Genomic DNA, 26003 nt, shown 5'->3' with positions numbered 1-26003 from the left:
TTGTGCGAGAGCTTCAGCAAAGCCCAGCAGTTTCATACCCTGAAACACTTCTTGAACATAGCAAAAAAAGAAAAAAACATTGCCAGTCTGCTAGCGAGGCATCTGCAAACATGTGAGTCAGATATTATTGCTATGCATGCAGCAGGGAATTTATGATCTCGTGTCAAAAGCAGTGAACAGTCACTTGGTCTCGCATCCACAATGTCGTCATCGAAAGCAGTAGGCCCAACAACCCTATTGGCTGACGCCGTGATCGCAAGAACATTCTCAGTAATACACAACTACGAATTTTGAGTTAAATAAATGAGAAAGATATATGTCTGTGATTTCAAAAAGACAAAAATAATTTAATCTTAGCACTACGCGTAGCCTCCGTGTAGTCTACTGCAGCTGCCACGGGGTGCCACGATGAGCCCTTTCACCATCGCGACAGTTGACTTTTGGCCGGGGCTTTGCCCTCTTGGCTTCTCCGCTGTGCAGCTTCCAGTATATTAGCGGAGACAAAAAGAAAGAAAAAGCAAAGTATCGGTGCAATAACTCCACTTATAGTTGAAGGATCTGAAAATTCAGCGTGAGATTCTTGGGACAGGCTTTTATATTGAGGACATTCTATGATTGGTTAGAAAACTGTTTCAGAGCCCCTTTGATGCAATTAGCTGCCCTTTCACTGCTTTTTGCTACTCTTACACCTTGCCATGACAACACCACTCTAGTTTCCAGGAACAGCTGACGTACAAATTTGTGAAAGCTGCACAGCCTGCTAGGAGCTAGCGCAACAATTTGCATATTAAGTTCAGAACAGACAGTGACTGCTTCACTGTGTAGCCTGCTGGGAGTCGCAGGCAGAACCGCGAAATGAAGGCACATGGTTCACAAGCTGCACTTTGGACACCCACGTGTTATGCCAAAAACAAGCGCTGGATAGCGCTGGAAAATTCTGTGTTGCACATTATTGCCAAATGCGCAACAAAGGGGTGAAAAAACAAAAAAAGTACTCACGATGCCTCAACTGAGCGACTGTTGAGAAGAAACTCCTTCATCTTTTGCAGGTCCGAGCGGGATGGTTTGCCAGGCTTGCCAGGGGCCACTGGCATGCCCTCTGCACCCACTATCTGCACTGATGAGATCCCATCCTTCACCTCACTCACATCTATCTTGATGCACTCTCCTGGTGCACCTAATGTCTTGAGCTGGTGGTGTCTGTCGACTGAAGATGGCGCCACGCCATCCTCATCACCATTGGTGAGCCGCTTTTGGTCGTCCGTGGGCCCAACAACGGGGATCGGATCGCAGCAACAGTCACAGGCATCGCCACTGCCTGCACTGCTGAACAAAAGGGAGCCCGTGCTGCTTACACCACTAGAACTGTACACAGATTCGCTGCTCAGACACTTGGCGACGTGTTTGTTCTTGAGGAACGCTTCCGACGAGTGCACAAGGTGGCCGGCTGTGCTGGCCCCGCCGGACGAGGCATCGTGCTGTTGCCCGCAGTTCCACGACAGTCGCTTGTGGATCGATGGGTCCCTCTGGTTCTTCAGGTGCTCAAAGGAGTCTGCTGTGTGATGGCGCCTCTCAGGTCGACATGTTCTTCGGGAAATACGCTTGCGGCCACTCTCGTCTTCGGAATCGGGAGGGCTGACAGTCTCCTCGGAGGGTTTCGGGCCCTCGAGGCTGTGCACAGGGCTCGGGCCTTCGCTGGGAGGGGCGCTGTGAGTTACCAGGCCAGACACATTCTTGGTCTTCAGCAGGGGTGGCTTGCTCGCTCCACTAGGGTTGTAGCCTGGAAAAGGCTGCGGTAAACCGGCAGCAAAGCGGGACGTCGGCGAGAGGCTCTTGGGAGGCAATGATGACATGACTGGCACCTGCAAACACAGTCAAGGTAAACATTAGGACTGGCAACACTGTGGTTAGGAAGTGTTATTTGCTGGTTACGCATTGATTACTGTCACACTAAAGTGAGGGGCAGAAGTGGACAGGGCAGATTAGGTTAGCTAATAGAAGAGGTGCATGGATTGCCACACTTACACAGAGAGGGACAGGCAAGACAATGTGCCTGTCCTTGTCTGTCCCGTGTTTCACCTTCTAGCCAGACAAAAAATGCCTGCAAGGTTAGGTTAGGAGGGGCTGGGCCAAGCTATGTTTTTGCGTCGTCAAAAGCCTTGCTTGCATTATAGCAGTTGGTGGTTGCATTATGTTCATACGAATAAGTAACAGTTGGTCCTGGATACTATACATGAAACTTTGATATGTCGAATTATTGTCAATGTAAAAGAGTTGTACAAATCCCCTTGAAAATGCCATGCAAAAGTACAGTGCTCTACTATGTGTACACCAATCTGCCATTCACCGCCACATTCAATGTACCGGACGCTGTGCCACACCCCTGCAGGTGCACTTCTAACGGAGAAGCAAGCCCTTTTCGCGTCACCAAAAGTGTTTAATGCTGGCAAACTTGAAACGGCACTGCTTTCGCAGATGCTATCAAATAGATTGAATCTGGAAAGCAGTACATGCCATGGAGAAAAAATGAGCAGGGTGCTCTCAGTTCTGCTGGCTGCAGCCGTACGTTATTGAAAAAGGGGAGATTGCCACTCTCTGCTTCAAGAATGGGAAAGGCCTCCAGGTCCGACGCGTGTTCCACAAGAAAGCGTGGATGACACTTGACCATCTCACTCAGTTGCACCAGGCACGGGATGCCGAACTGGAGATGCTGCGTTGTGGGGTTTGTCTTACTGTAGACAAGTGCTTTGTGTGAACAGCATTTTAGGATTCCGTGAGTGGTCAAAATATATCCAACCTCAGGCTGCACTTGGACAGAATTGAATTTAAGAAAACCACTGCATGCCACATCTGCACTTCGCAGAAAGACTGCACAGTCTTCTCGGAAGCCTGCACACCGCTGACCACAGAGACTATCAGCGCTGTGCGATTCGCTGGTCCGCGCTGAAAACTCATGTCATTCGTGCTCGCATGGTTACACATGTTTGGGAATGGGCTCAGATTTTCCGAAAGTTGAAAGCCACCTTCGAAACTAACAGCATGCATGTAGTGCCAGCAGTCACCGACACAATGGAAGGGCCAAGAACAAAGCGACGTACTGGCCACGAGGTGTTGGAGCACTGTAAAGCACGCTAGAAAAGATGCACAGGCTTTTTAGAGTGGTAGAAGAGCAAGGACTGGTTCCAACAGGAAGTTAGTTCCGAAACCAAACACAACAGTCCCCCTGCCTCGTTGCCCATGTATGATGATCAGCGTATTGAAATCAGCTATTTAAACAGCGTATCGTTGGTAGTGAAACAGGCACACGGCCGGGCATGTTAACACACAAATGGCAGCTGCACTGATGGCGGCACGGTGTGTATTCATACAGACTAGTTTGCTACCGCATTGCATTTATTTCTACGTTATCTTGAATAAAACGTGCAACAAGCACTTCAACGTGCATGAGGTGCATCACAATCTTGCATCCAGGTGACATGGACTTTTAGGGTTAGCATTGTGATCAGTGTGTCCAATGGTATATCAATGACCACTCCACAGCGCGAGTGACTTTCAATGTTCATGAGAAAAAATAAAGTCAACTTTCGTTGTTCAGCATGGAGTTGTAGAAGTGATTCGGTAAGTTCCCGCTTCTCATGATGTTCGGAAACTGAGATATGTGGACATCTCAGATAAGCTTCAGAAAGGCATATTTTATATTTCGAATTATCTATATATCAATCTATTTCGCGATCCCTTTCAAGTTCAACGTATCCTGAATAGACTGTATAGGCAGCCAAGAAAAATGCCCACCTGAATGGTCGGGGATGTTGGATAGCTCCTGTACTCCTTGGGCTCCTCTAGCTCTTGCGGGTGGGTGAAGGGAATGCTCACAGTAAGTGTGTTGGGCGATGTTGCATTAGTGCCGGCACCCTTGAGTAGGAAAGCCCGCCTCTCAGGCCGCGGTGACGTGACCGTGACGCAGACTGGGCCCGAGGTACGTGTCTCCATGCTTCGCGACCTTCCTTGCTCATCGAGGTCATCATAAGTCATGCTGGGATTGCGTAGCTCACCAAGCTCGAAGCTTGTTGCTCGGCCTTGGCCACCAGCAGCAGCTGCTCCCTGCTGCAGTAGACAAAAACAGTTCTTTATTTATTTACAAAAAAAAACTAAAAGAAGCTTAACACCCTCCAAGCGTTATCTTGTCCCCAAACAATAATGGTCACCTATCCTGAATGCACCTGCTATCTTTAGCAGTGCATGCTAGATACTTCCTTGTCTGGAATGAGTATGTCGTGCTTATAAGCACATGCCCTTTGTGAACTAAAAGTACCAGGCGCGCAGTATTAAACAAAGAAAGTGCCTGCAAGACCGATGAAGATTATTGCTTGGGAACAAGGAAAGCCCCAGAGAGCACAAATTTTTCTATGAGTGAAGCTTGCACAGGCATCACCAGATTCCATACAGCACTCACTAATAAATTTAGTAGGGGTGTGCAAATAGTGACTTTTGAGACTGAATCGAATACAAATTGAATAATGCCAGAAGCAAATTAAATCTAATATCAAATAGTTTTCGAATAATGAACAGCCATTATCACAATTAATATAAAACAATGTTCACATCCTAGTAGAGGCAACATAAATCTGAACTATTGAATGTCCAAAAAAAAAAAAAAAACGAATGGGTCCAAGAAAAGATTAATTATTTACATTTTAAGAGCCCTGTGCAAATAAGAAGCGGTCGATTCATTGCTGCACGCACTTCCACTTATGTGTAACCAAGTCCACCTGTATTTCTGTCAGTTTCGTGTTGTCTCTGTACGCCGATGCAAGGTCAAAAGAGTGGCAGTTTGGGCGAGTTGGTAGGTCATGACTTTTTTAGGCTTGTAGCACAGCTCAGAAAGAGCAGAAAAGAAGGTGGAAGGGGTAATGAAAGGGAACGGAGAACAGAGTGAGCGCTAACTTCCAACTGATGGTTTATTTCGTGACAGAGAAGGCTACTTATACACTCAGCGAACCATGTGACATCAAGAGATTACACAAAACAAAGCAACAAAACCGATAGTAACCATGCGAAAACACATTCAGACGGCCTGTGGCGGCAGTCTGAGATACGCCAATTCATTGCTTGATAATGATAATGAAGGTAAGCTTACACATGCATGTTTCTACCCATTCAAAAGTACTTGAAATTTATTTGCATTTCAGAATTGCAACTATTTGATTCAAAGACTGAACTGCATAGAACACTATTCAATTGGTTATTTGATGCTTCAAATATTTGTGCACCCTTAAAATTTAGCTAACACAGAACACTGACTAGCTCCTACGTGGTTCAAGGTGCTCTTGAGAGAGTGTGAGTGTGTCTGTATGTGTGTGAATGAATGTGTGTGTTTGCATCTTTCGGCAAAAGTTGAACAGAAAAATTGATGTCAGCAGCTCTGTGCTAATAGCATCTTCGCAGCCACCAAACTATCACAGTCTGGCTTGGGTCCTTTTCTTCGCTGTAATCACAAACCCAAGCCAGGGGCCATAATGTCAAACAATTCATTTCACATCACATTCTTTTTACTCTTAATTATTGCCTCTAATGAAGCTCAGGCACAATGTGATACCATTAATGCTGCTATTAGCCATTCGGTACAGTGCGTTATATGAAAGTAAAAATGGCAACTGATGCTCAACGTTACCAAATAGGGGCCCAGTAGACCACTAAACATCTGATTCACTGTCCTTATGACAATGCTGCTCCCTATATTTGGCTCTTCCTTAACTAAACTCACAAGACCAGATCCGCTAACAATCAGACGCGTTACTCACAAACAGCGGTGTTGGGCAGGGCACGGGCGGTCCAGCCAGGGAGGCCACCGAGGCGGGGTCGCTCATGTCGATGGAGCCACTGTGCGAGTGTACCAGGCTTGAGTGGCTGGACGAACGTGGAGACCGGGCCGCCACAAGCAGAGCACTGCGTGGGATGTCCAGGTCGTCCTCATCGTCCAGGTCCTGCAGGTATCCCAGCTGAGGCTTCTCGCTCGTCGCCTGCGACTTCGCCTCCCGGTATTGCTCCTGCGCATCGGTTAGGACAGGTGCCAACATGAAGGCTGCTGGCAAGCAGGGGTAAGCAGGTTCAGCTATAATGAACTAGTGCATATAATAAACTAACTTTCGAGTATATTGCGACTCATTATAATGAGGTTTTGCTCTAGTAGTCGCTGTAGCACGCGGATCCATTGCCAACTCGTCTCGAACCACTCCAGATGAAGTTCATGTGTGCACTTAATGGGAAGTGTCGAGAAAGATTCTGTACATATAAAAAGCAGAAGTGCTTAGACCAGCGTTGCTCGTGGTGTGGGGTCAAGGTCGCAGGCAACACTGCAATCAGCAGCATCACGATGATGCGTGACGCCCAGATGGTGTGTTTCAGCACACCATATGTACAGTGAAACCTCATTAAACCGCAGTTGGCTGGAGCTCGAAAACAGTATGTACTAAACGGTAGTACTGCCTAACCAAAATAGCATGAGATCACCCACTTACCTGTCAAAAACGGAACTCAGCAAGTGCGGTGAAAGGGCAAGAACATGCAGTATTCATTCTCTTCATGCGACAAAAGTCTGTTATTTTCGTTTGATGCCACGGTGGCCTAGTAGCAACGACAGCGGCCTTAAACTTAACTGAAGCTGCTCGCCAGTCTTCCAGCCAGCCCTCTCTTCGTGGCAAACACTCGCATGGTAGATTCCTCGATGGCATTGCATATTCTCCGTGCATGAGCATGGTAGCGCTGCAGAAATCGCAGGGCGCCTTTTTCATTGCGGGGTGCTGTTCTTGTTGCGACAATTCCATTCATGAGGCTGACGTAACGTGCAGCTTCTGCCACTATTGGTCCTGAATCGGCCGTGCCGTCGCTTTCCATGTCGTCCTCATCAGTGTCGTTAGGCAACACTTTGGCAACAACAGAGGCCACGATGACGAAAAGTCGAACCTCGTAGCCGACATCTTTTCGCGGTCTCAGCAATGCTGCCAAGCAACCTCTTCACATTCCAAATGCCACACACCGTAGTCAATCAACGGTAGATCCCTGTCGCGTGCTAATGCTTAATTCTTCGTGCCACATTCAATAGCACGAACGATGTCCAATTTTACTTCTATGCTGAGCACCAGGTGTTTTTTATCCAAACTACGGCACGACACAAGTCCCAGCTTGCATAACGCTACAACACTCTCTGGCACAGCACTGAAACGATGTTGATGTTGATGTGGCTTCACGTACAAATGCACGGGCACTTGGAGTCCGTTGTTCTTATCTCTGAGGCTTATTGTTCTGCCAGGCCGCCCGATGAGGACGGTGCAGCACCGTGATTGCGCGACGAAAAGTGGAAACGCCACGTGGCAACCTGTACGTATGCAATAAGCTGGTATGGTTTATGCAGATAGAAAACGCATTATGTCGAATGGCCAATGAGTTGGGGATTTGTCTTTACTGCTTTTAAAACGAAACTACTGTTTAAGCGGGTACGGTTTAACAACGTTTTTACTGTAATGCATGACTCTTGAGAAATTCCTAACAGACATCAAAGCACAAGGCCTAATATAGTACACCAAATTTCCACTACAGAACTTTCCATGCTTCTGGCATAGTCAAATACAATAAAATAAGTTTTGTTAAATGAAGTGCAGCTTTCTACATTGCCATACTGTTTGGACATCGTGGTTCCCTTTGTTGTCTGAAAAAGTCGGCAGCAACTGTCTTGTAATCTGGCGACAAAAGTAAAACTTGCAAACTGCACTCTGGCTTTTGACAACGTGCTGGAAACTTAACACATAACCCTGACACAGAGGCACACCTAATGCAGAGATGCATGCATCTACGTGATCGCAGTCTCGATTGGTTGGCATTGGCTACAGTACTAGTAGTTACTTTAGTTAATGCTAGTCTGAAAAAAGAATGAAATGCCAACTACTTGAATAAACCCAGTACCTAGCTGCATTCTGATACACATGTTTGTATACAACCCTGAAATCTTCCCCGGCTGTGTAAAGAAAGTGATGCCAAGGCTGAGTTGTTTTTCACATTTGCCACGGTGTAAAACTCGTGGATAGACAACTGTCCATAACATGTAATGCGACTGTTGCATTGTTCAGTGCAGCGAGTGATAATTTACTTCAAAGGAATGTTAACCAAATCAAATTGTGGTGTTTAACGTCTCAAAGCAATGCACAGGCAATTAGAGACAACATAGCGGGATCCCCAGATTAATTGTGACCACCTGGGATTCTTCAACGTGCACCTGAATCTAAGTACATGAGTGTTTTTGCGACCTGTCTTTGTTGGAACGCGCCTACCTTGGCTGGGAATCGAACTCGCCACCTCGTGCTCAGCAACAGAATGCGATAGCCACTGAAGCAGGTCAGGAATTGTTGCGCTAGTGAACAAGAACAAAGACCGGAGTTTGATGGAGGTTGGAGCAACCAACCTGTGCTCTGCGGATTTGGTCCATGAAGCTTCGTGGGTCACTCGTGTAGAGGAGGAAGTAGGATGCAGCCACACCGAAGTCGTTCAGGTAGATGACAATGAGGCCGCTGTTGTCGCGCAGCTCGTACGTGACCAGACGCTCAACGAGGAATGGCTGCCGAATCACCTTCACACGGTCGCCCTTCTTGCTCAGCGACTTGCAGACAAGCAGCACATCAGTGAACAGGAAGCAGTGTACATCCACCTGCGTGCATGCATCGACCACAAAGGTCACTCACTGTAGTGAATCTGAAGTACTGGTGAAGCCTTGCCACAGCAAACTCATCAGGGCGACTGATTGATTGATTGGCTCTCATTGTTCTCATTGTTTATACACAAATCTTGCAAATCTTGCAAATAGAACCCATAACTCAGGCTAGTTCAAAGCCCAGGCTAGGGTCAAAGAAGAGAAAGTACTGGAAGCAAGAGTTATGCAGAGAAGTCCAGGTAATTCGAAAGCTCTCCATTCAAACTGATTGGTTAGACCAAGCAGTCAGTTGTGTCGCACGTATTTGAATAGGGAAAAACTCCCGCAAATTAGAACTTTTTTCAAACCAGAGTTTCCATTCTCATGGGCTGCTTTTCGGACAAACAAGCCAAAGGTCATGAGGTCAAAGTCCGATGAGTCACTTGCCACCAAATGATGCATACTGCAGAAATGGTGCCTTTTAGCTTTGCCTGACACCTTAGGCACAGCGCATGCATCGTCTCTCTCCGTGAAGGGGCTGCACGAGCAGCGTTTTAGCAAGTAGTCCTGTCACTGCATGCCCCACACCAGCAAGCGAGCAAATTCATTATGCGGCATAGAATTAGGCTTTTAAGGCATTTTGCATCACCAATGAATAACCAGTGGTGGTGTTATCTAGATAGGCACATAGTCCATGGGGCGCACCAGTGCAAACTTGCAGGGTTTATCTTTACAGAAAGAAAATTTATTTACACTAAGTAATATCCATCGTCATCAATCTTGGACAACTTTTTATCGCTGCCTATAGACAACAGATTGCCTTCCTTGCAGTTCACTGCATTTGGTGTTTCACATTTCTGTAATTGCTCCAATACAACTGCGAATGGGATGGTGGACCACGCCCAGACTAACCACTTCGCCGATTTGTCCTGCGATACATACAAGTCTCTGGAATATTACGAATATGTGACATGACTCTCTTGCAACCAGCTTAGCATTCAAAATAGCATCTTTTCAACTAGTTTTGTAGTTAAAGGCTGAAAGCAGAGTGTTGGCATTGCTATCCTATGTGAAAACATGTTCAGCAGCCATCTTGAAACGACAATGGCAATGGTGCTGGCCCCGACGACTGGCTGCTGCGAAAACCACAAATGCGGCTTTAGTTTCATATGCGGGCTTTCGGACTATTCTTTTTTGGAATAAAGGCACAGATTAAAATCAGTGAAATAAACTAATAATTTATTGTAAGCTGCCATTTTCCCTCTGGAAGCTGCTGAGGGCATGCCAGAAATTAGTGTTTTCAGCGAAAGTTTGTGCACCTCAGACGCATTTAGTACCTTTAAGCACACTGGCACAATAAGCGGTCCCCCACCTACCGGCAGCAGGCTGACACCCTAGTGGGACCAAGAGCATGTATGCTGACCAGTCGATGATTCGATCAGGGCCAGCCTCATGATTAAAATAACACAACTTCTGCCCTACATAAATGTATGGACACTTGCCAGGACCTTTGATCCGGCTTGAAATAAGCAAAAGGTTGCATTAGCCGAAGTCAAATTAACAAAAGCATAATGTGTATCGTTAATGGGATATAGTATATTGATGGACTTGTTTTGCATGGAACTTTGGAGCCATCTTAAAGTAACATAACTGCAGCAATGCGAAGAGTGCATTTACATACAATGACCATGTAAGTACAGCAGACTCCCTTTAGCCCTTTTTGGTGGCAGCTATTCTGCTTGTGAAAAAATAGTTTGAACACTCTCATTTCATCTCCATCAGCATTAAAAGCAAGCTGCTGCAGAATAGAACAAAGAGAATTTTTCAATCGATTTAATTGCATCGGAAAACAGAGTTCGCATTCCATCAACGGTCAGCCCTGCATGTTGTGGCCTACCAAATTCTGCATCTGATTGGTTATTGCGTGTGTGGAACAAGCCAGCAGTGCTTCTGCCTCCTTCCTTTGTCTGTTCAATGTAGATTAAACACGACAATATCTTGCTCCTCAGTCTGGGCTGTAATCAAGATTGCAGATCGATTGGTGAGGCTATGTACAATGTACGTTAAAAGTAGTCTGGGCTCTAGCTTTCTTTGAGACAGTCAAAGAGTGAGACACTGTTCAGTTCAGAGCTCATTTGTTTTGCCTTGTATGTATGGTCCCATTTACTTATGAACATCCTTTGCTCAAGTGACGTAAATCTCTTCCTGTCTGCATTCGGTAATGACTGCCGATCATCGTTCAACATGCTTCACACTCCAATGAAGAACGAACCACCGAAGAAATAGTAGATGAAAAACATTACTAGTTTTGTGCATCATTATTTCATTTAGTGCATGTGATTTTGAGGCAGTATCTTGGCGTGCAAATTAGTGGGCATAGTACCTTCAAAATTTGGATAATCATGTCAAATGTTCACATTTTAAGGGAACTGTACTGAATCTACATGCTCTGTCAATGCAAACACGACTGCTCACCTTGCTTGAACTGCCAGCGTCCTTCAGTTTGACACCTGATGTCTCAAACAAGAGCTGCCTGTTCTGCTGGTTGCCACAACTCGGCATGGGGCAAGTCAGGTCCAACACGCAGTGGGCTTTGAGGGCCTACAAAAAAAAATGTACACACAATGCTGTATACAGCACACGCACTCTCTTCACCTGTAGTGAAACATCTGTCGTATATGCTCATAGGTTCAACTGGCGGCATACTACAGCAAAAAGGTAAGCCAAGTGGCGAGACAATGGCACAAACATTAGGTGTATAATCCCTCATGCCAGAAGAAATAGCAGTTTCAGCACTTCCTGTTTTTACTTGACACCAATATATTTCAAATAGATTACTGGATATGATGCTATGGGGCTAGTTCGGTTTATAGTTCAGATCAACCAACCTTCACATGCCTTGCAACATTTGATGGGTGCAGTCTACAAAGAACCTATGACAATGACAAATGAAGATCTGGCATGAGAGGGCTCTTCATGTCACGTCAAAAATCGAGCCTGTTGGTTCTCTGTATACTTCTCGCTTTTTATAGTTGCACAAGTGATTCGCCTCTAGCATCACAGTTGGGAGAATAAAATCACACTGCTTTGAGAAAGCCTGTTTCTTGGCCCTTTCATCTTTCAGGTATGAGATGGCAAACAGATACTGCAAACGAATGTGGCAGGGGCTTTTCGCTACAAATGTCTGGACATCAACAAGGTCAGTTAATGGTGAAACCAACCTTTTCGACCTCGTCATTATTGATGTCAAATGGATCGTAGCTTTCAATGCGGCTCGTGATTGACTTGAGCCTGTCCCGCTCATGCAGGTGTCGCAGCTTCCCGTCAACAGCATACACGAATGCTTCCACACATTCGTTCTGAAAAAAAAAAAAAGCAAGGCAACCAAGACTAAATACAGGAAGCAAAGCAAGCACTGTCCATCCAGGAACATTCTTAGAGGCAGGCCTCATATTTGGTCCATTCTAGCTGGAACCACGACATTTCTTAAAATGTGCTTAGCTCATCGGGATAGAACACAAAAAACCAAAGTGTGGTAGGAACATCAGTACTGATGAACCAGCACTGATGATGCATGAAGCCAGCATCAGAAAACCAATACTGATGCAAGCACTGCTAAAGACCGGGCTTTTCTTCCTGTGCCTCTTTACCACATTTTCCTCTATCTAAAAAAAAAAAAATTTTTTCCTTGATCCTTGATTTGTTTACAACCCTTTTTTACAGCACAGGTCAATGAGGTGTACCATTGTGGAGGGCTTTAACAACCACCACACAGGATTTTTTCTTGCAACAGGAATCTCAATACATGGATATCCTTGCACTCCCCTACCATTGGAGTAGTGCTGTGGCACCAGGTAATTGAATTTGTGACTTCACACTCAGCAAGTGAACGCACTACACGAAGAGGCACTACAGCAAGTCTGACACACACTCTTAACTAGCACAGTTACAGGAGGTACTCAGTAGAGGGAACATTCGGCCTGGTTTAGGTAGAATTTTGTAGCTTTCCTTTTTGTTCTGTTAGGTAATTTGTTAGTAGTAGTAGTAGTAGTAGTAGTAGTAGTAGTAGTAGTAGTAGTAGTAGTAGTAGTAGTAGTAGTAGTAGTAGTAGTAGTACTTTATGATAATATGAAAAAAAAAGGACAGGGAAAAGCAATGGGCATAGTAAGTACATCACTTTTCAGCAGACACGTGAATTGTTGCTCATGAGTCTCGCGTCAGTCCCTGCCACACAGAGTGATGGCCGCACATCAGTCATAAGCTTGCCTACTCACCATTTCGACGAGGGCATTCTTGGCCTCTTCGTCGTCGGTCTTCTTATGAATGGCCTTGAGCAGAAGCGGGTACTTGGTGAGCCGCTGCATGGGCTTGACGAGGAGGTCCGTAAAGCGCAGCCTCTCGCAGTCTTTCCTAGCTTCACACCACTGCAAGTGACAATAAACAATCATGAAACATTAGAAGTAAGGTGGCTCATTAAAGGGACACTAAATGAAAGACAGAAACACACAGAGGACCTTCACATTCTTTCACATGAATCTACTGTAAATGCAACGCAGCTCCAAGGGGCAGCCTGGCATTCACAAATGCACCCTAACTTGAAGTCCTTTCTGAACTTCGCGGTATTCAGGCCAATGCCACTCTCTGATTCAAGTGGACATGGAGCATCCATAACACATATCTGACATTCCAACAGAAGGTTCGTTAACCCTTTCAGTGTAGTTTCCTTTTTTTTTTTCTTCAGAGGTGTTGCACCCCCAGTGTCTGTATTCTTTTCTCAGATATTCTAAAACAAACAACGGTTTATTTTCAGTTATGCAGAAGGGAGAAGAATGGCACAGATAATAGCAAATCCACTCTTAGTATGGTCCTCACATTCCTATCTTCGTGTTGTATATTCTACCTAGTTTCATTGTGACGCGCACACTTGCACAATAGTGCCCCAATGTCTCTCCGGTACGTCAGTGGCACTGAAAGGGTTAAAAAATACTTTTCCACATCAAGCAATTGCTGAAAGTGTCTGGTCATCTTAGCAATCAGCAAGGAGCAATTGTGCAGTGATAACTTCAGCCAAGAAAGTCAGTAAAGAGTTTTGAGTTGAGGTGTGTTTGTGAACATGGAGATTAGTATGAATGTTAACAAGAAATTCTGTAGAACATCAAAGGAGTTAGTCTTTGTAAAGTAGTTGCTAGTAAAGCTGAAAAGTGAAATGCCAAGGTATGACTAATAAGCAGTACCCTCTGGAACCGCAAGACAAATACACATCTTTGAATAAGTTCAATACCAAAACGTCAGAGTAGCTGAACCGAGGTTGCCAAGATGCATGTTTTGAGAAACAAATAAAGATGGTCTCTAAGTCTAGGAAGGTGAGATATGGCTAACTGCTAGGCTAAAGTGGAAAAAGGAATGACAACTATAGCAATCCAACAGGAACATAGATCATGGGCAATTGAAGTCATTGTACTTATGCAGAGGGTCATGAAAATTACAGCTGCACACAAGGACACTGTAGACCTCGTAACTTCTATAGGTTGTAGGCCAGTCCCATCAGTCATCTGCACCTCGTTTCACTTGTGATTTTAGTCACTTGAACGTAAGATACTCAACAGCAATTGACACAGAAAGGGAGATACAAATTTATTAGGACGAACATCACAGCACATGCAGTTAAAATTTCGCCACTACAGAGTTGCTGTGTAAGGAAGGCAGTGATAGCACATGGCAGTGATTATTGAAACACTACCAAACCAGGAACGCCATTCTTGATATACATGCGTGAATACATTTCTTCTATAATGCAATGCTAATCAAAGGTTGAATGCACAGTGCTTAGCAATTAAAACGCCACAATTGGCTTGCACGACAGCCAGCGCTTGTTATGCCACTAGTGGTCTCTGGGGACACCAAGCCGATGCATCATGGTATCCAATGAAAGCGAGGGCTTTTTACGATGTACTTAAACTGCATTAGGCCCTTCAGCAATCACCCCGCACTCACATCTGGCGCAAAAAGCACCGGCTGCAAGAGGCACAACAGCAAACAAGAAAAAAAGAAATGCAGCAATAAGAAGGCATTTTGCTGCAATGTTGCTATAAAGCTAGTCTGCTTTCCAGTACAACCAGACATGTCAACAAATACTGCACACGACTCTAGGTCTGTTGTGAAGTGGCACCATTAGGAGGTTGCACTGGCATCTGTCCCTGTCACAATGACAAAGCAATCTCAGCTAATGCCACTAGCCGTCACCACCTAACTTAACCTTAACCACTGTTCTTCCTGGGACCCTTTTGCCACGCTGTTCTTCGTGTGACCTTCTGCCTCATCCTCGCACACGAGGAATTTCTTCTTGCCGATTCTTGGAACTGGGTACTTGTGCCTCATTATAAGTTTTGAGCTAGAATGGGCACTCGCCTTGTACAGTCAAACCTCGATATAAGGAAGTTGTACTTGGAGCGAAAAACTTCACTAAAAAGCAAATATTGTCAATTTGAGGTTTTCAGGTTTCAACACTACAAACAACTTTACAACTTCCCACAGCATTCCTGGTGGACGGTACCTTGTTAGTAAGGAGTTACAAACAAATTGGAAGAAGGTCAGGCCATAACAGCACAGTTATGCGCACCAGCGCGTCCAGTGATCATGCCGAGAGCAGTACATCGACATGGCTCGCGGCATCCGAGATATGTGTGTGTTGCATTGTGCGGCACTGTAAATCTCCAATGCCATAGCTAACCGCGCTTAGCACCCTGCAGCGGGCACCCACAAATTAATAACAGTGCAAAAAAAATGTAGATATTTGTTCTGAGCAAAATAAATAAATAAACATTTAAAAAAAAACACAGAAAAGTCAGTTTTGTCAGAAAGGCAAAGCATTGATAGCAATAGCAAAGAGATAACTGCAGGAAGTGTGGTTCGTAGTTTTATTGGTGTCCATGCGCAGAGGCAAACATTGCCATATCTGACTGGATGACTACGAACTTGCAGTCACAACGCGAGCGAGCATTCCGCACAGTGTCTTGGAAACTTGAGATTACGTGGCCGCCAACACTAGATGCACGGGAGCAACACAACGCATGGAAAGGCACCAACCATTTCTGCTCGGGCTTTGCAGTTGCCGCCGAGAGTTTATCTCCAAAATACGGCACGCGGCCAGGGCAGGGACGAGCGTGAGGAGAAGGCAGATAGGCATGCGCTTGAGGACTTGACTGTTGCCACCAGCGCGTACTTGATCCCGCTATTGCGCGTTCCCTCCCTCCCGACCTCCTTCCGCAAAATGAATCGTCGGCTCTTGTGTTTCTCTGAGCACTGCAAGCTGCAGCGCATCCTGCAGCCTCCACGAGTTTACCGATGAGACAAATGGCACAGCAGTGTTTCCTTCCTACCACATCCCAGCGCACACACTTTGACGGCGGTTTTGCCACTCAAGACTTTCTGTGCAGAAGGATGCTTGAAATAATGTTTGCCTTGGTGGACATTTTTATAGTTTTCTTGCTGGATTTACTTGTCATACAGGCTCGAAGTACATACGTGAAATAGCCGAAAGCTTCTTTAATTGAAACTGTGTCACGCAATTACTTCGTTAAATCGTGAAAGATAATACTCGGTTTTGAATGCAACTGAGATTGGGACATGATGATAGTTCGTTACATCACAAATTTCATTAAATCGAGGTTTGTTATATCAAATTTTGACTGTAGTATGCAATTCCATTCGTAGTCACATCATATGTACGTAGTCAAGAGCAGAACTAATAGAGGAGGAACGAATGCTGCTTTGCTCACCGCCACGTAGGTCTTGAAGAGATCGCTCTCGAGTCGCTTCTCCTTGACATAATGCAGGCAGGTGGTCTGTTCGAGGCAGTACTTCATGTACGGCTGGAACGTCTCCTCGAAGCGGAGAAACCCCTCCCGCAGGTGCAGCGGGTTGAGGAGGGTCCGGTTGGCGCGGGCCACGGTCAGCGCCGGCAGGAGGCAGTTGTCCCACAGCACGTGGTTGACCTCGCATACCTCGAGGATGTTGCTGAACATGTGCTCCGTGTCGATCTGCGACAGGACGTGCAGTTATAATCCTCAAAAGCGCATCGTCCTAAAGCGCCACATACATTGCACCTTCCAGTTAGGAAGACTCTTTTTGACCCAGCTTGTGAACGGGGTGCAGAGAACAGTCCCTTCTTTCCACCTGATTACTGGCTCACTATTAGGGTAATGTTTTTACAAGAAATGAGGGAAAACATTTGCTGCTTCGCACAAAAGTACTCTGCCAGCACGGAAGTAAGAAAAATGCGCCATGGCACCGTTTCCTAAATTCTGCCACCCATTGATATGTCCAAAACAGAGAATGTTGCTCCGTGACCTCAGTCGGAATAATGTAATAGTTTATTTTAACAAGATAACCCTTTCTGCACTACGTCAGTGGACTGAGTAGCACTGCACCTATTCTGTCACCAGGATCGGCCAGTTGTGATCAGCTGATGATAGGAAAGCAATAGAATTGTGCAAAAGGAATCCTATTACACTAGCCCTCACTTTCCTAATATTTTGCAAATACACAGGTGTACTCAGCGTTTCTTCAGTGGCATAGATGAAACCGGCAGACACATTTTTTTTATGGGACCATGGGAAGAAAGTGTCAGTGCCAAGTGTCAGTGCCAAGAGTGAGAAAAGTAGCAGATGGCTGGCTCTGTTCTGGGATCATGACGAGACAATTTAGCAGCCAGGAAAGCCCAAGCAACTCAAACGCGTAGCCAGAGTTCTGCTACACAAAAGACTAATGTACTTGTTTTACATGAGAACTAACATACTCAGAAGTTGACCCTACAAACCACCACAGAGGTGGTGATGGTTTCTAAAGTTTCCATCAGGAATCCGGATACAATGTTCCTGATAAAGCAAAAGCGAACTCAATAGGGCAGAAGCTGTGAAAACAGGGAAAGATTTAAGCTCACAATCGATGGCCTGTTAGTGAGGCGCTCTATGCACAATGTCTCCATCGACATCAGGTAAAGTGTTTAGCATCCCCTTTTGGTATTCCCTGCAAACATTTCTTCTTCCTCGTGGGCTGCTCTCTGAAACTTCAAAGTATCAAACCGAAGTTTGCAAAGCCATTCCCTCATGGTGCCTGAAAACATGATTTAAGCCACCTCAGCACAGTTTCAACTACCATGACCCAACAATCTCATGCAATGTGGCAGAAAAGCGCATGGAACAGTTCAATCAATAAACACTTTAGGGTGCTGCAGGCTAGTGCTGATTAGACATGGTTAGATAAATTAAGACATACCTCCTGTAGAATGCGTTCGCTCTGCAGGTTGCATAGGCATGCCAGGAATAGCTGTAAAGGGTAGCAAAAACAGAAAGAGCAATATGAGTGATAGTGGTTAGAGAATGAAAAAATAAGATAATAACATAAAACTTGCACTCCTTTTATTCTCTCTCTATTACAAAATTTAAGTTGGCTTACAATACGCATACCCGATAAGACCGTGAACTGAACCATATATTGGCAGAAAGTGCAGGTCCATCACAAGCGAACAGAAAAGTAACCATAGCAGGCACCATATAAAAAAATATACACAACTTTCTGCACAGTAGAGTAGCTGAGCGCACTGTCAGTACAGTACTTGTGGTAGAAAACAGCATGCACAACACAGGGACAACAAACAAGTGGCAGGGACCATGCCATTTTTCACTACGAACAAAAACTTGAATAAACACGTGCTCCTTTTTTCTATTTTCGCAACAGTAAAAAATACTCATTTATAATATGGTCATTCTCTGTGATGCTGACAATGTAATCATCTTACCACATGTTAAAGAACATGGAGCCGAGAACACTTAACAAGTTTTAGTACATCAAGAGAGCAAGTAACAGTGCAAGACACAATAAATTGTGTCTTGTGCTGTTACATTGTTTTTAAAGCAACATAATACCAACCGACTTAAGTTTTATTCAAGATTTAATCATTCGGATTCCTACTTACCTCAGTGATGACTTTGAGGGTGCGAATGTATGAGACTTCAGTGGAAATGAGTTCCCAAATGGCATCCTGTTGGTTCCGTACCCGCTTTGGCAGGGACTAGTGGCAGACAAAAAAGGTGAATTCGTGACCAAAGTTGCAAAAGTAGCACACTAATCTCACGATGTTAAAATTTCTGTACAATTTCCTTCGCTCATAACCTTTCGAAAGCTTGTCTGGCATTCACAAACATTGCTGCCCCTTCTGTATTCTGTTAAAGTGATTCAACAGTGAGCGAGTTTGGCACAGCAAGTACAAACTTGGTCGTTAGACGAGAGTGCTTGGCTCGAGATCAGCACCAAGCTCGATACAAGCATCGGTTATACTGCTGTTTATATGGCGGGAACAAGCACGAAATTGACCAGGATGAGGGGGGGCCACAGGACAGCTCACTTATAACTGATGTTTATTAAAACCGGCACATCAGAAAGAAATATTCCCCCACCCCAAGTTGTGTAGCACAGAAACAGTAGCCTGTGCAACAGCTCTCACAGTCACTTTCATCCTACTACCTTCATCTTCTTACCTGTCCCTGTCGTTCCTACAAACCCCTTCCTCAACCTGGAGTAGCAGGCCAGAGGCATGTCACTCAGGCCAATCTCTCCACTCTTCTATCCCATTAAAGTTTCTCTCACTCTCCTCCCAGGTTGTCAGATGTGCAGATTGAATGTGGATGTTGAACGAGATTGAATGTGGACGTTGAACGACTGGACGTGCAGATGAACGTGCAGAGACGCGCAGATTGTGACCACCAAATGCACCCAGAGAAGCTAAAATTGCAGTTGTGCGCCTAGTTTGCATGCCGGCAAATTTGTTTGTGGCCACTTTGTTTGCTGCATCACCTGCGCATTTTATCGCCGAAACATTGTGCAGCATCCAAAAGTTCAGTTATTGCCATCATACATTGCTCCTAGGTGGCAGGGGCTGTGCCACAGGTACAGTGAACTAAAATATATGGACCGAGCGCCGACTGATGCACCCCCGCAACTTATTGGGCACATCGCACTAAGTGCTGCTTGTAGTGGTGGCATTGTCGTCATTAACTGTGTGGTGCATCTAGCAAACCGTAGCACTGTGGTTTGGAGCGTGCGTCTGACCAGACACCAGGTGCGCTTTCCAAACCGGCATGCCCCAGTGCATGACAAACGTCACCGTGGTGCACCTGCAATTTTCAATGAACGCACTGCTGCCGCTACTGGCGACGTAAAACACGTCAGGCGGAGAGCCCCGGTCGTGCCACTTAAATGTTCTAGTACACTCTACCACAGGGTTGTCCGAATAATAATGACGGTCCGAAAGAGCAGCCGTCTTGAATATCGGTCGGGCACTGTATTTGACATTTTTGCTACCAGAATATACATATTGAGGCACGTGCAAACAAAAATCCCCGTCACTATAGTAACACCGATACTGCGTCGGATCCCAAAGTTTTGATTTCATTATAGCAGGCGAGTACTCCACTGAAATAATGGCATGCCCAAACAAATTTTATATTTACTACATCATATCTGGTAATTCATTTCTTGCATGTTCATTACACTGAGGTTCGACTTATTTACTAAGCGCACCACAATGAAGTGCAACCAAACTAGCATTTCCCTATGTTGATGAAACTTTTCATAGTCCTCTCTCCCTCTCTTGTCGTATTCTCTCAGTCGCCACTCAAAGTACTTTGCCTGCTGCTGTCACTATCCCATAACAAATTACACTCAGTTTTACCTGAATTTAACAATGTCACATCCTTCAAAATACTCGTCACAGCACTGAAAAATCGGCTGCACATATACATGAAACAATATGTAACTGTATGAACACTCCAGCACACAACCTTCAAGTTACAACAGTAATTGCAGCATGGCAGAAGTAAAGTGCAGTTCACTGTTAAAAGAAACACGCTGTTACTATTTGAACGATGATTGCTGATTGCCGACGAATCTTTTAGATATATATGTATATGTATGTCTGATTGATTATATCATACCACTACCTTCCAATTAATTGAACTGAACTTAATTCTGGGGTTTTACATGCCAGAACACCAATTTGATTATGAGGAATGCCATAATAGGGGACTCTGGATTAATTTTTACCACCAGGGGATTTTTAATGTGCTCCCTGCACTCTGGAGTGTTTGCATTTTGTCCCTATCGAAATGTGGCCACCAGTCGGCATTTGATCCCACGACCTCATGCTTAGCAGCGCAACACCATAGCTGCTTAGGTGGGTCCTTCCAATGAAAAATAAAGAAAGGTTCTAGTTATATTGGTTTTGTTACTGGCTAGGGGTTCCCTTAAACAGCAGACTATACTGTGCAGGGCTCACAAATGTAGCACAAGGAGTTAAATCTTGTTTTCATTTGTGGCGCTTTCCAATTTAAGTGACAACAGAGTAATCTTAGCTCTCACGCTTAGACCATAGCACATACCACCTTTAGCAACCACATGTGTAGTGCAACGTAGCAATCTTGCATAACTATGGGTAAACAATGCTCAACTTTAGAGCTTCCCTGTTGGGAATAGCATAGTGAGCATAGCACATTTCAATAGGAGCAAAATTTTCAAGATGAAGCCCCATAGAAGCCCATGAGGCCACTCGCGACAAAGCGAGCATGACAGTTAGCGCTCACCTCAGGATTGTCAACGATGCAGGTCCAGTTATCTTCCAGTCGAAACTTCTCCTCTGACGAAGAAGGTCGGAAGGTAAGAAGCCCTGGCTGGTTGGGGATGCCATTCTGGTCGTAGCTGTTGAGCAACTCTGTCAGGGTACGCATCTCTTTGTCCTGCAAGGCAGCCAGCAACACACGGGAGAGTTGGTCCACAAAGCGATCCGGTAACTCTCAAAGACCACATCATGTTGCTTTCCAGGCCAACCTTATTACGCATTGAAACACAGTTCAAACTGTCAGCCAAATGTCAAAGTGACACTAAGATAAAGGCTGAATTAGACAATATTGATCAATTACACTCTCAAAACCCTCCACGTGTCTAAAAGAAAGAACACTTGCACATTAGTGGTTTAAAATAAAGGCCTAACTTCACTTTTTGTATGGTGTCGATTGGTTGATTATTCATTTAGAGGGTTTAATATCCCAAACCAAGTGTGGAGCTATGAGAGACACCGTAAAGAGGGCTCTGGATTGATTTTGACAACCTGGATTTCTTTAACGTGCACCTAAATCTAAGCACACAAACGTTTCTGTAAGGGTTGGGGAAGGGTGGAATAGCATGCATCCTTTGAAGAAGTTCGCCCTGAGTGCACTCCTTATGAAGGATACACATGCTTTTTATTAACGATGATTTACCTATAGATGCGGCGCACAAGCAGCAACAAACTTGGAACAGAAAAGACTAACAAGGAACTCTTCTTTCTAGATCACAGCGACTTTTCCAGCAACACTGCTGTTGCCCTATTTCACCTGCTTCGGTAACTTGTCTGGATAGCCTTGTTCAAAGCAAGTACCCCTCTGGTGTCCTTTCACCATTCAGACTTTCGATGGAACGTTCGAAGACTAACAGGCAAAACATTCTCATGCACAGACTTCACCTTTCGCAAAACTTGATGGAACATTCGTAAAACCGTAAGACAAGCCCGAATTTGTAACCTTTACGAAACATTCAGGAGAGTTGGCAAGTTTGCACATCATGCTCACCGTTTTGGATGAGTTGAGGAGAATGCCAGTGCGCTTCCCCAGCACGGGCTTGGATTTACCAGCCTTCCAGCTGCTTTCTTGACTAGTACTGCTGATGGCACTGGTATCATTCACCAGCTCATCAGCCGACACAGCTCCACGTCGCCCTCTTTGGCTCTGCGCACAACCACAGAAAGACTTTTGAGCCGGGACTCACAGGCAACAAAAGTGTGTTTGTCTCATCCTGCGTCTCTTAAATCTCCTCACTATGTTCAAGTTTTTTTTTTTTTCCTAAGCGAGTTTTCTGACCATGAAGTGCGATAAACCCTTCATTACATTCTTGAAGAAAAGCGCAACAGAAAGATCTACAAGGTCCAGTAAACGAGAGGAGCATGTTAATTGGTTTGCTTCACACAAGGATAACCCTGTATAACCCATAGTGTGCAATACATTGCCCGAGTGCTACTCGCATTCAAAGTAGGAAAGTAGGAAACAAGCATGCACACCCTTACACACCCGTTTTCATTCTCACTGTTCGACCTCCAACTGAGACTCGTACTGAAAATAAATTTTTAAAGACCTCTTGGCACATCCGAGTCAAGTGGTTTTTCAAGTTGTACGAAAAAGGCAGCTTGCGAGGTTTTGCATACGCTCTCTGTTACGGCAGCAACGTAGATGTGCAGTAGGAGCCAAGACAAGCAGCCAATAAGAGATCAAAGAAAGTGGATTAGCACAAATTACACAGCTGAAACAAAATGATATGCCAATGCGTGTACAATGGCACAGCGCACACATCGTGTCACTAAAATCATGCACCACAGTGAAGCCTAAACATATGTGCGTGACAAGCTTCTCTGCACTGTACCCGTTTGAGACAGTGTTGCTTGCTCTCATTACCACCAGGCTGGCAGCACTGCATATAATGCATAGCAAGCACCATTCTGCTTTGATGAATGAGCGATTTGAAAAGTAAGGAATAGGCCAGCACAAGCGCTGTGTAGTACTAATTTTTGCTCACGCATCAGTGGCCACCTTGGCACAGCTTAAACTCACAATGCTGCACGGTTTTAGTACAGCTTCTAAAGTTGACCAGTTCCACTTAATACGAGTGGATTTGAGCTCGCTGCGGTTGCCAAGTTGCTCTAAACATAAGTCACTGGTTACAGTTTTTCGAGCTGATAAGCGACATTCATTTTTCTTTTTTCAATACAAGAAAGCACAATTTTGCTTATATTCTCGCAATCACAGGCACTTTTGTATCATTAAAGTTCCAGTTTCTGGGGTCTTGAGCAACAATTTAGACACACAGCTTTCAATGGGATCTAGAAATAAGAGGAACCCAAGAGCAATCAACATTAGTGCTTAAAGGCGTCCTGACACTTTTTTCTAACTAACCATAGATTAAACATCGACTATTTTCAAACAAGCTAAGTCGGCTTACCAGGGCTCGTTCCAAGTAGACTGTCTACTAATTGGGTCAAATTCATCGGGTCCCTCCTGAGGCAGACAACTTTAGCAGCCCAGTAAGCATGGCCAAGGTAAGCCCAATGAAGGGCCACATTGGTTCCATGTTGCGCAATGTTAGCCAAACATAGGTCTTCTTTCAGAGCTAGATGGATATGTATGCAAAAGCAAACGGCAAAGCCTTCCTGCTGTGTCGGGCGTTGGAGCACAGAGACTGGTATCTGACATCATTCTTCCGTTTGGTTTGAAAAACACTCCCTCTTCCCTGCCCCCTTTGGTGCTTCAGAAATAGGCACTCACCCCAGAGATCTTGCGCTCCTTTTTGTCCTCCTTGAGACCGGCATTGCTGTTGGTTCGAGACGCCGGCGTCTTCCAGGACCCGCCGCTCAAACTGCTCGTGCTGTTGGCACGGCTGACTGACCCCCGCAGGTCGGCACCATCTTTGGCTGCGCACAGGAGGGCAGAGAATGCAAGACAAATGAGCACAGCAATTGCAGATTACACAGACACAAAATGTGCCACTGCTATGGAGCCGACATGTCTCAAAGTTGTAAACAGGGCATAAATAACACATTTGCGCACAACTTGCAGAAGCCTTTCGCGTGTTTAAGCTTCCTGGTGCGTTCAATGCACTCTTTACTGATGGTGGTGCAGATTTTGCAGGAAAAAATATAATGCACAGCACATAAGCTATCATGGGTGAAGCTAACGTAACGGATTAACTTATGAAAACATCTCCAACCAAAATTCGGACTTATTACAACTAATGTTACGTAGTCAAGTTGGCTCCTTTGGGGGTTGAACAACGAATGGTGATATAGAATACACTGATAACATGAGAAAGGGGGGCAACTTACACGGACCCCTCCTTGCCTCTTATCAAAGGTGCACAAGGTTCTATTCATGTTGCTCAGAAAGGAAGCGAACTTGCCTCAAATCAATGGGTGCAATAAATTTCAATGCTTGTTTGGAGATAGTATTCAACTAACCCACCAATCAATCTGTCAGGAATTTTAGCAGCCAATGTATTTACTTAAAGCAGGCATACATGGAATATGTGGTGTGAGCACGAACACCATGTCGACACAGGACCAAAGAGTGGCCTTAACAATAAACCTCCAAGCGCTTTTGCAATGCCTATGTTGCTGGTATTCGGAATATCTCGAGTGGAGGAGCTTGTCTTACGAACAGCAATATATTGATAAATGTTTACAAATAGTGCACTACTTGTAAACCATTTTACAAATAGTCCCACAATGGACAAACTGACACAAACAGCTCAATTTTCGTGGATACCAGATAGCTGCATTCAAAAGCATATATAAATAATGTTTGTGTCAACACAGTGCCACAGCTGTGACGTGACATAGAAAATTTATTGGCATTTTCGAATAATTGTATTTAACATGAACACAATGTATGCTGAATGGCTGAATCTACATAGCTTCTTTAATTACTAGGGTAGTTTATATCCCTCAAGCTGTTCACAATGTTCGCTAAGACTAAACTGCACTGTATATTTCACCTATATTCTACTTGACCCGAGTCAGCAAGATTTTGGAGGCAGTCTCTCATCTCACTCCATAATCATGCTATGAAGAACAAACAAGGCAAAGCAATAACAATATAAAACAGACGGCTCCTTTTGATAGCCAATAACTACCTATCCTTCAGTACAGTTGTTGTTTGAACTCTGTCCACGTAAGACACTATACGTGGGCCATATCAACTAATATAAATAAAACGTAACACACCCGTTTCCTACCGGCTAACCAGGCTGCAGCTGGGAGAAAGGGCGCAGCTTAAACGAGAACGTGCCCTGACAACGCCACCCATTCCTTTTTGACAAGTTCTCTTGTGAGGACGGCTTCGTAGAACCACTAAACGTGCCACTGAGGCGGGCGTGAAGACGAGTTTTTGATTCATCGCGGCCACGGAACACGAGGTTTTTATTCCAGAGTTCTGCGACGAAAAATAAACGCCGCTGTTGAACAAGGGCGCCCTGGCGCGATCATTCCATGTACACGCATGATTAATTATACCGCCGCCGCGACAAACTATGCTCCGCAGCTGCCGCGGCCCAGAATACCAAACAAGCACGCGGAATCCGCTTTGGCATGCGACCTCTTTGCGGCGGCAGTAGCGAAACACGCAGCACAATCGTTACATCGACACTCGGGACAATGATGTTGACGATATACGCTTCCGCGGCGCAGCGA

General features: G+C 45.0%; 1 protein-coding gene across 6 annotated transcripts in view; it reads right to left on the bottom strand.

Annotated features, from left to right (window-relative positions):
- LOC142576051 (pleckstrin homology domain-containing family G member 5-like) overlaps positions 1-26003 on the bottom strand; it is a 747630-nt gene that overhangs the window by 6754 nt on the left and 714873 nt on the right. For 4 of the 6 annotated variants that reach the window (XM_075685967.1, XM_075685968.1, XM_075685969.1 and 1 more), the window contains 13 exons: positions 24085-24230; positions 22342-22497; positions 21319-21471; positions 18657-18752; positions 17957-18007; positions 16459-16719; positions 12955-13104; positions 11902-12039; positions 11156-11281; positions 8456-8698; positions 5802-6047; positions 3793-4104; positions 1000-1862 (listed from right to left, as the gene is read on the bottom strand). In XM_075685967.1, coding sequence (XP_075542082.1) covers positions 1000-1862; positions 3793-4104; positions 5802-6047; positions 8456-8698; positions 11156-11281; positions 11902-12039; positions 12955-13104; positions 16459-16719; positions 17957-18007; positions 18657-18752; positions 21319-21471; positions 22342-22497; positions 24085-24230 — 2941 coding nt within the window. Of the gene's footprint in view, positions 1-995; positions 1863-3792; positions 4105-5801; positions 6048-8455; positions 8699-11155; positions 11282-11901; positions 12040-12954; positions 13105-16458; positions 16720-17956; positions 18008-18656; positions 18753-21318; positions 21472-22341; positions 22498-24084; positions 24231-26003 lie in introns of those variants that run through there. The other 2 variants (XM_075685966.1, XM_075685970.1) reach the window with 1 other exon arrangement.

Source organism: Dermacentor variabilis, chromosome 3, assembly GCF_050947875.1.
Source record: "Dermacentor variabilis isolate Ectoservices chromosome 3, ASM5094787v1, whole genome shotgun sequence".
Lineage (NCBI taxonomy): Eukaryota > Metazoa > Arthropoda > Arachnida > Ixodida > Ixodidae > Dermacentor > Dermacentor variabilis.
This window is presented reverse-complemented; position numbering and strand designations above follow the sequence as displayed.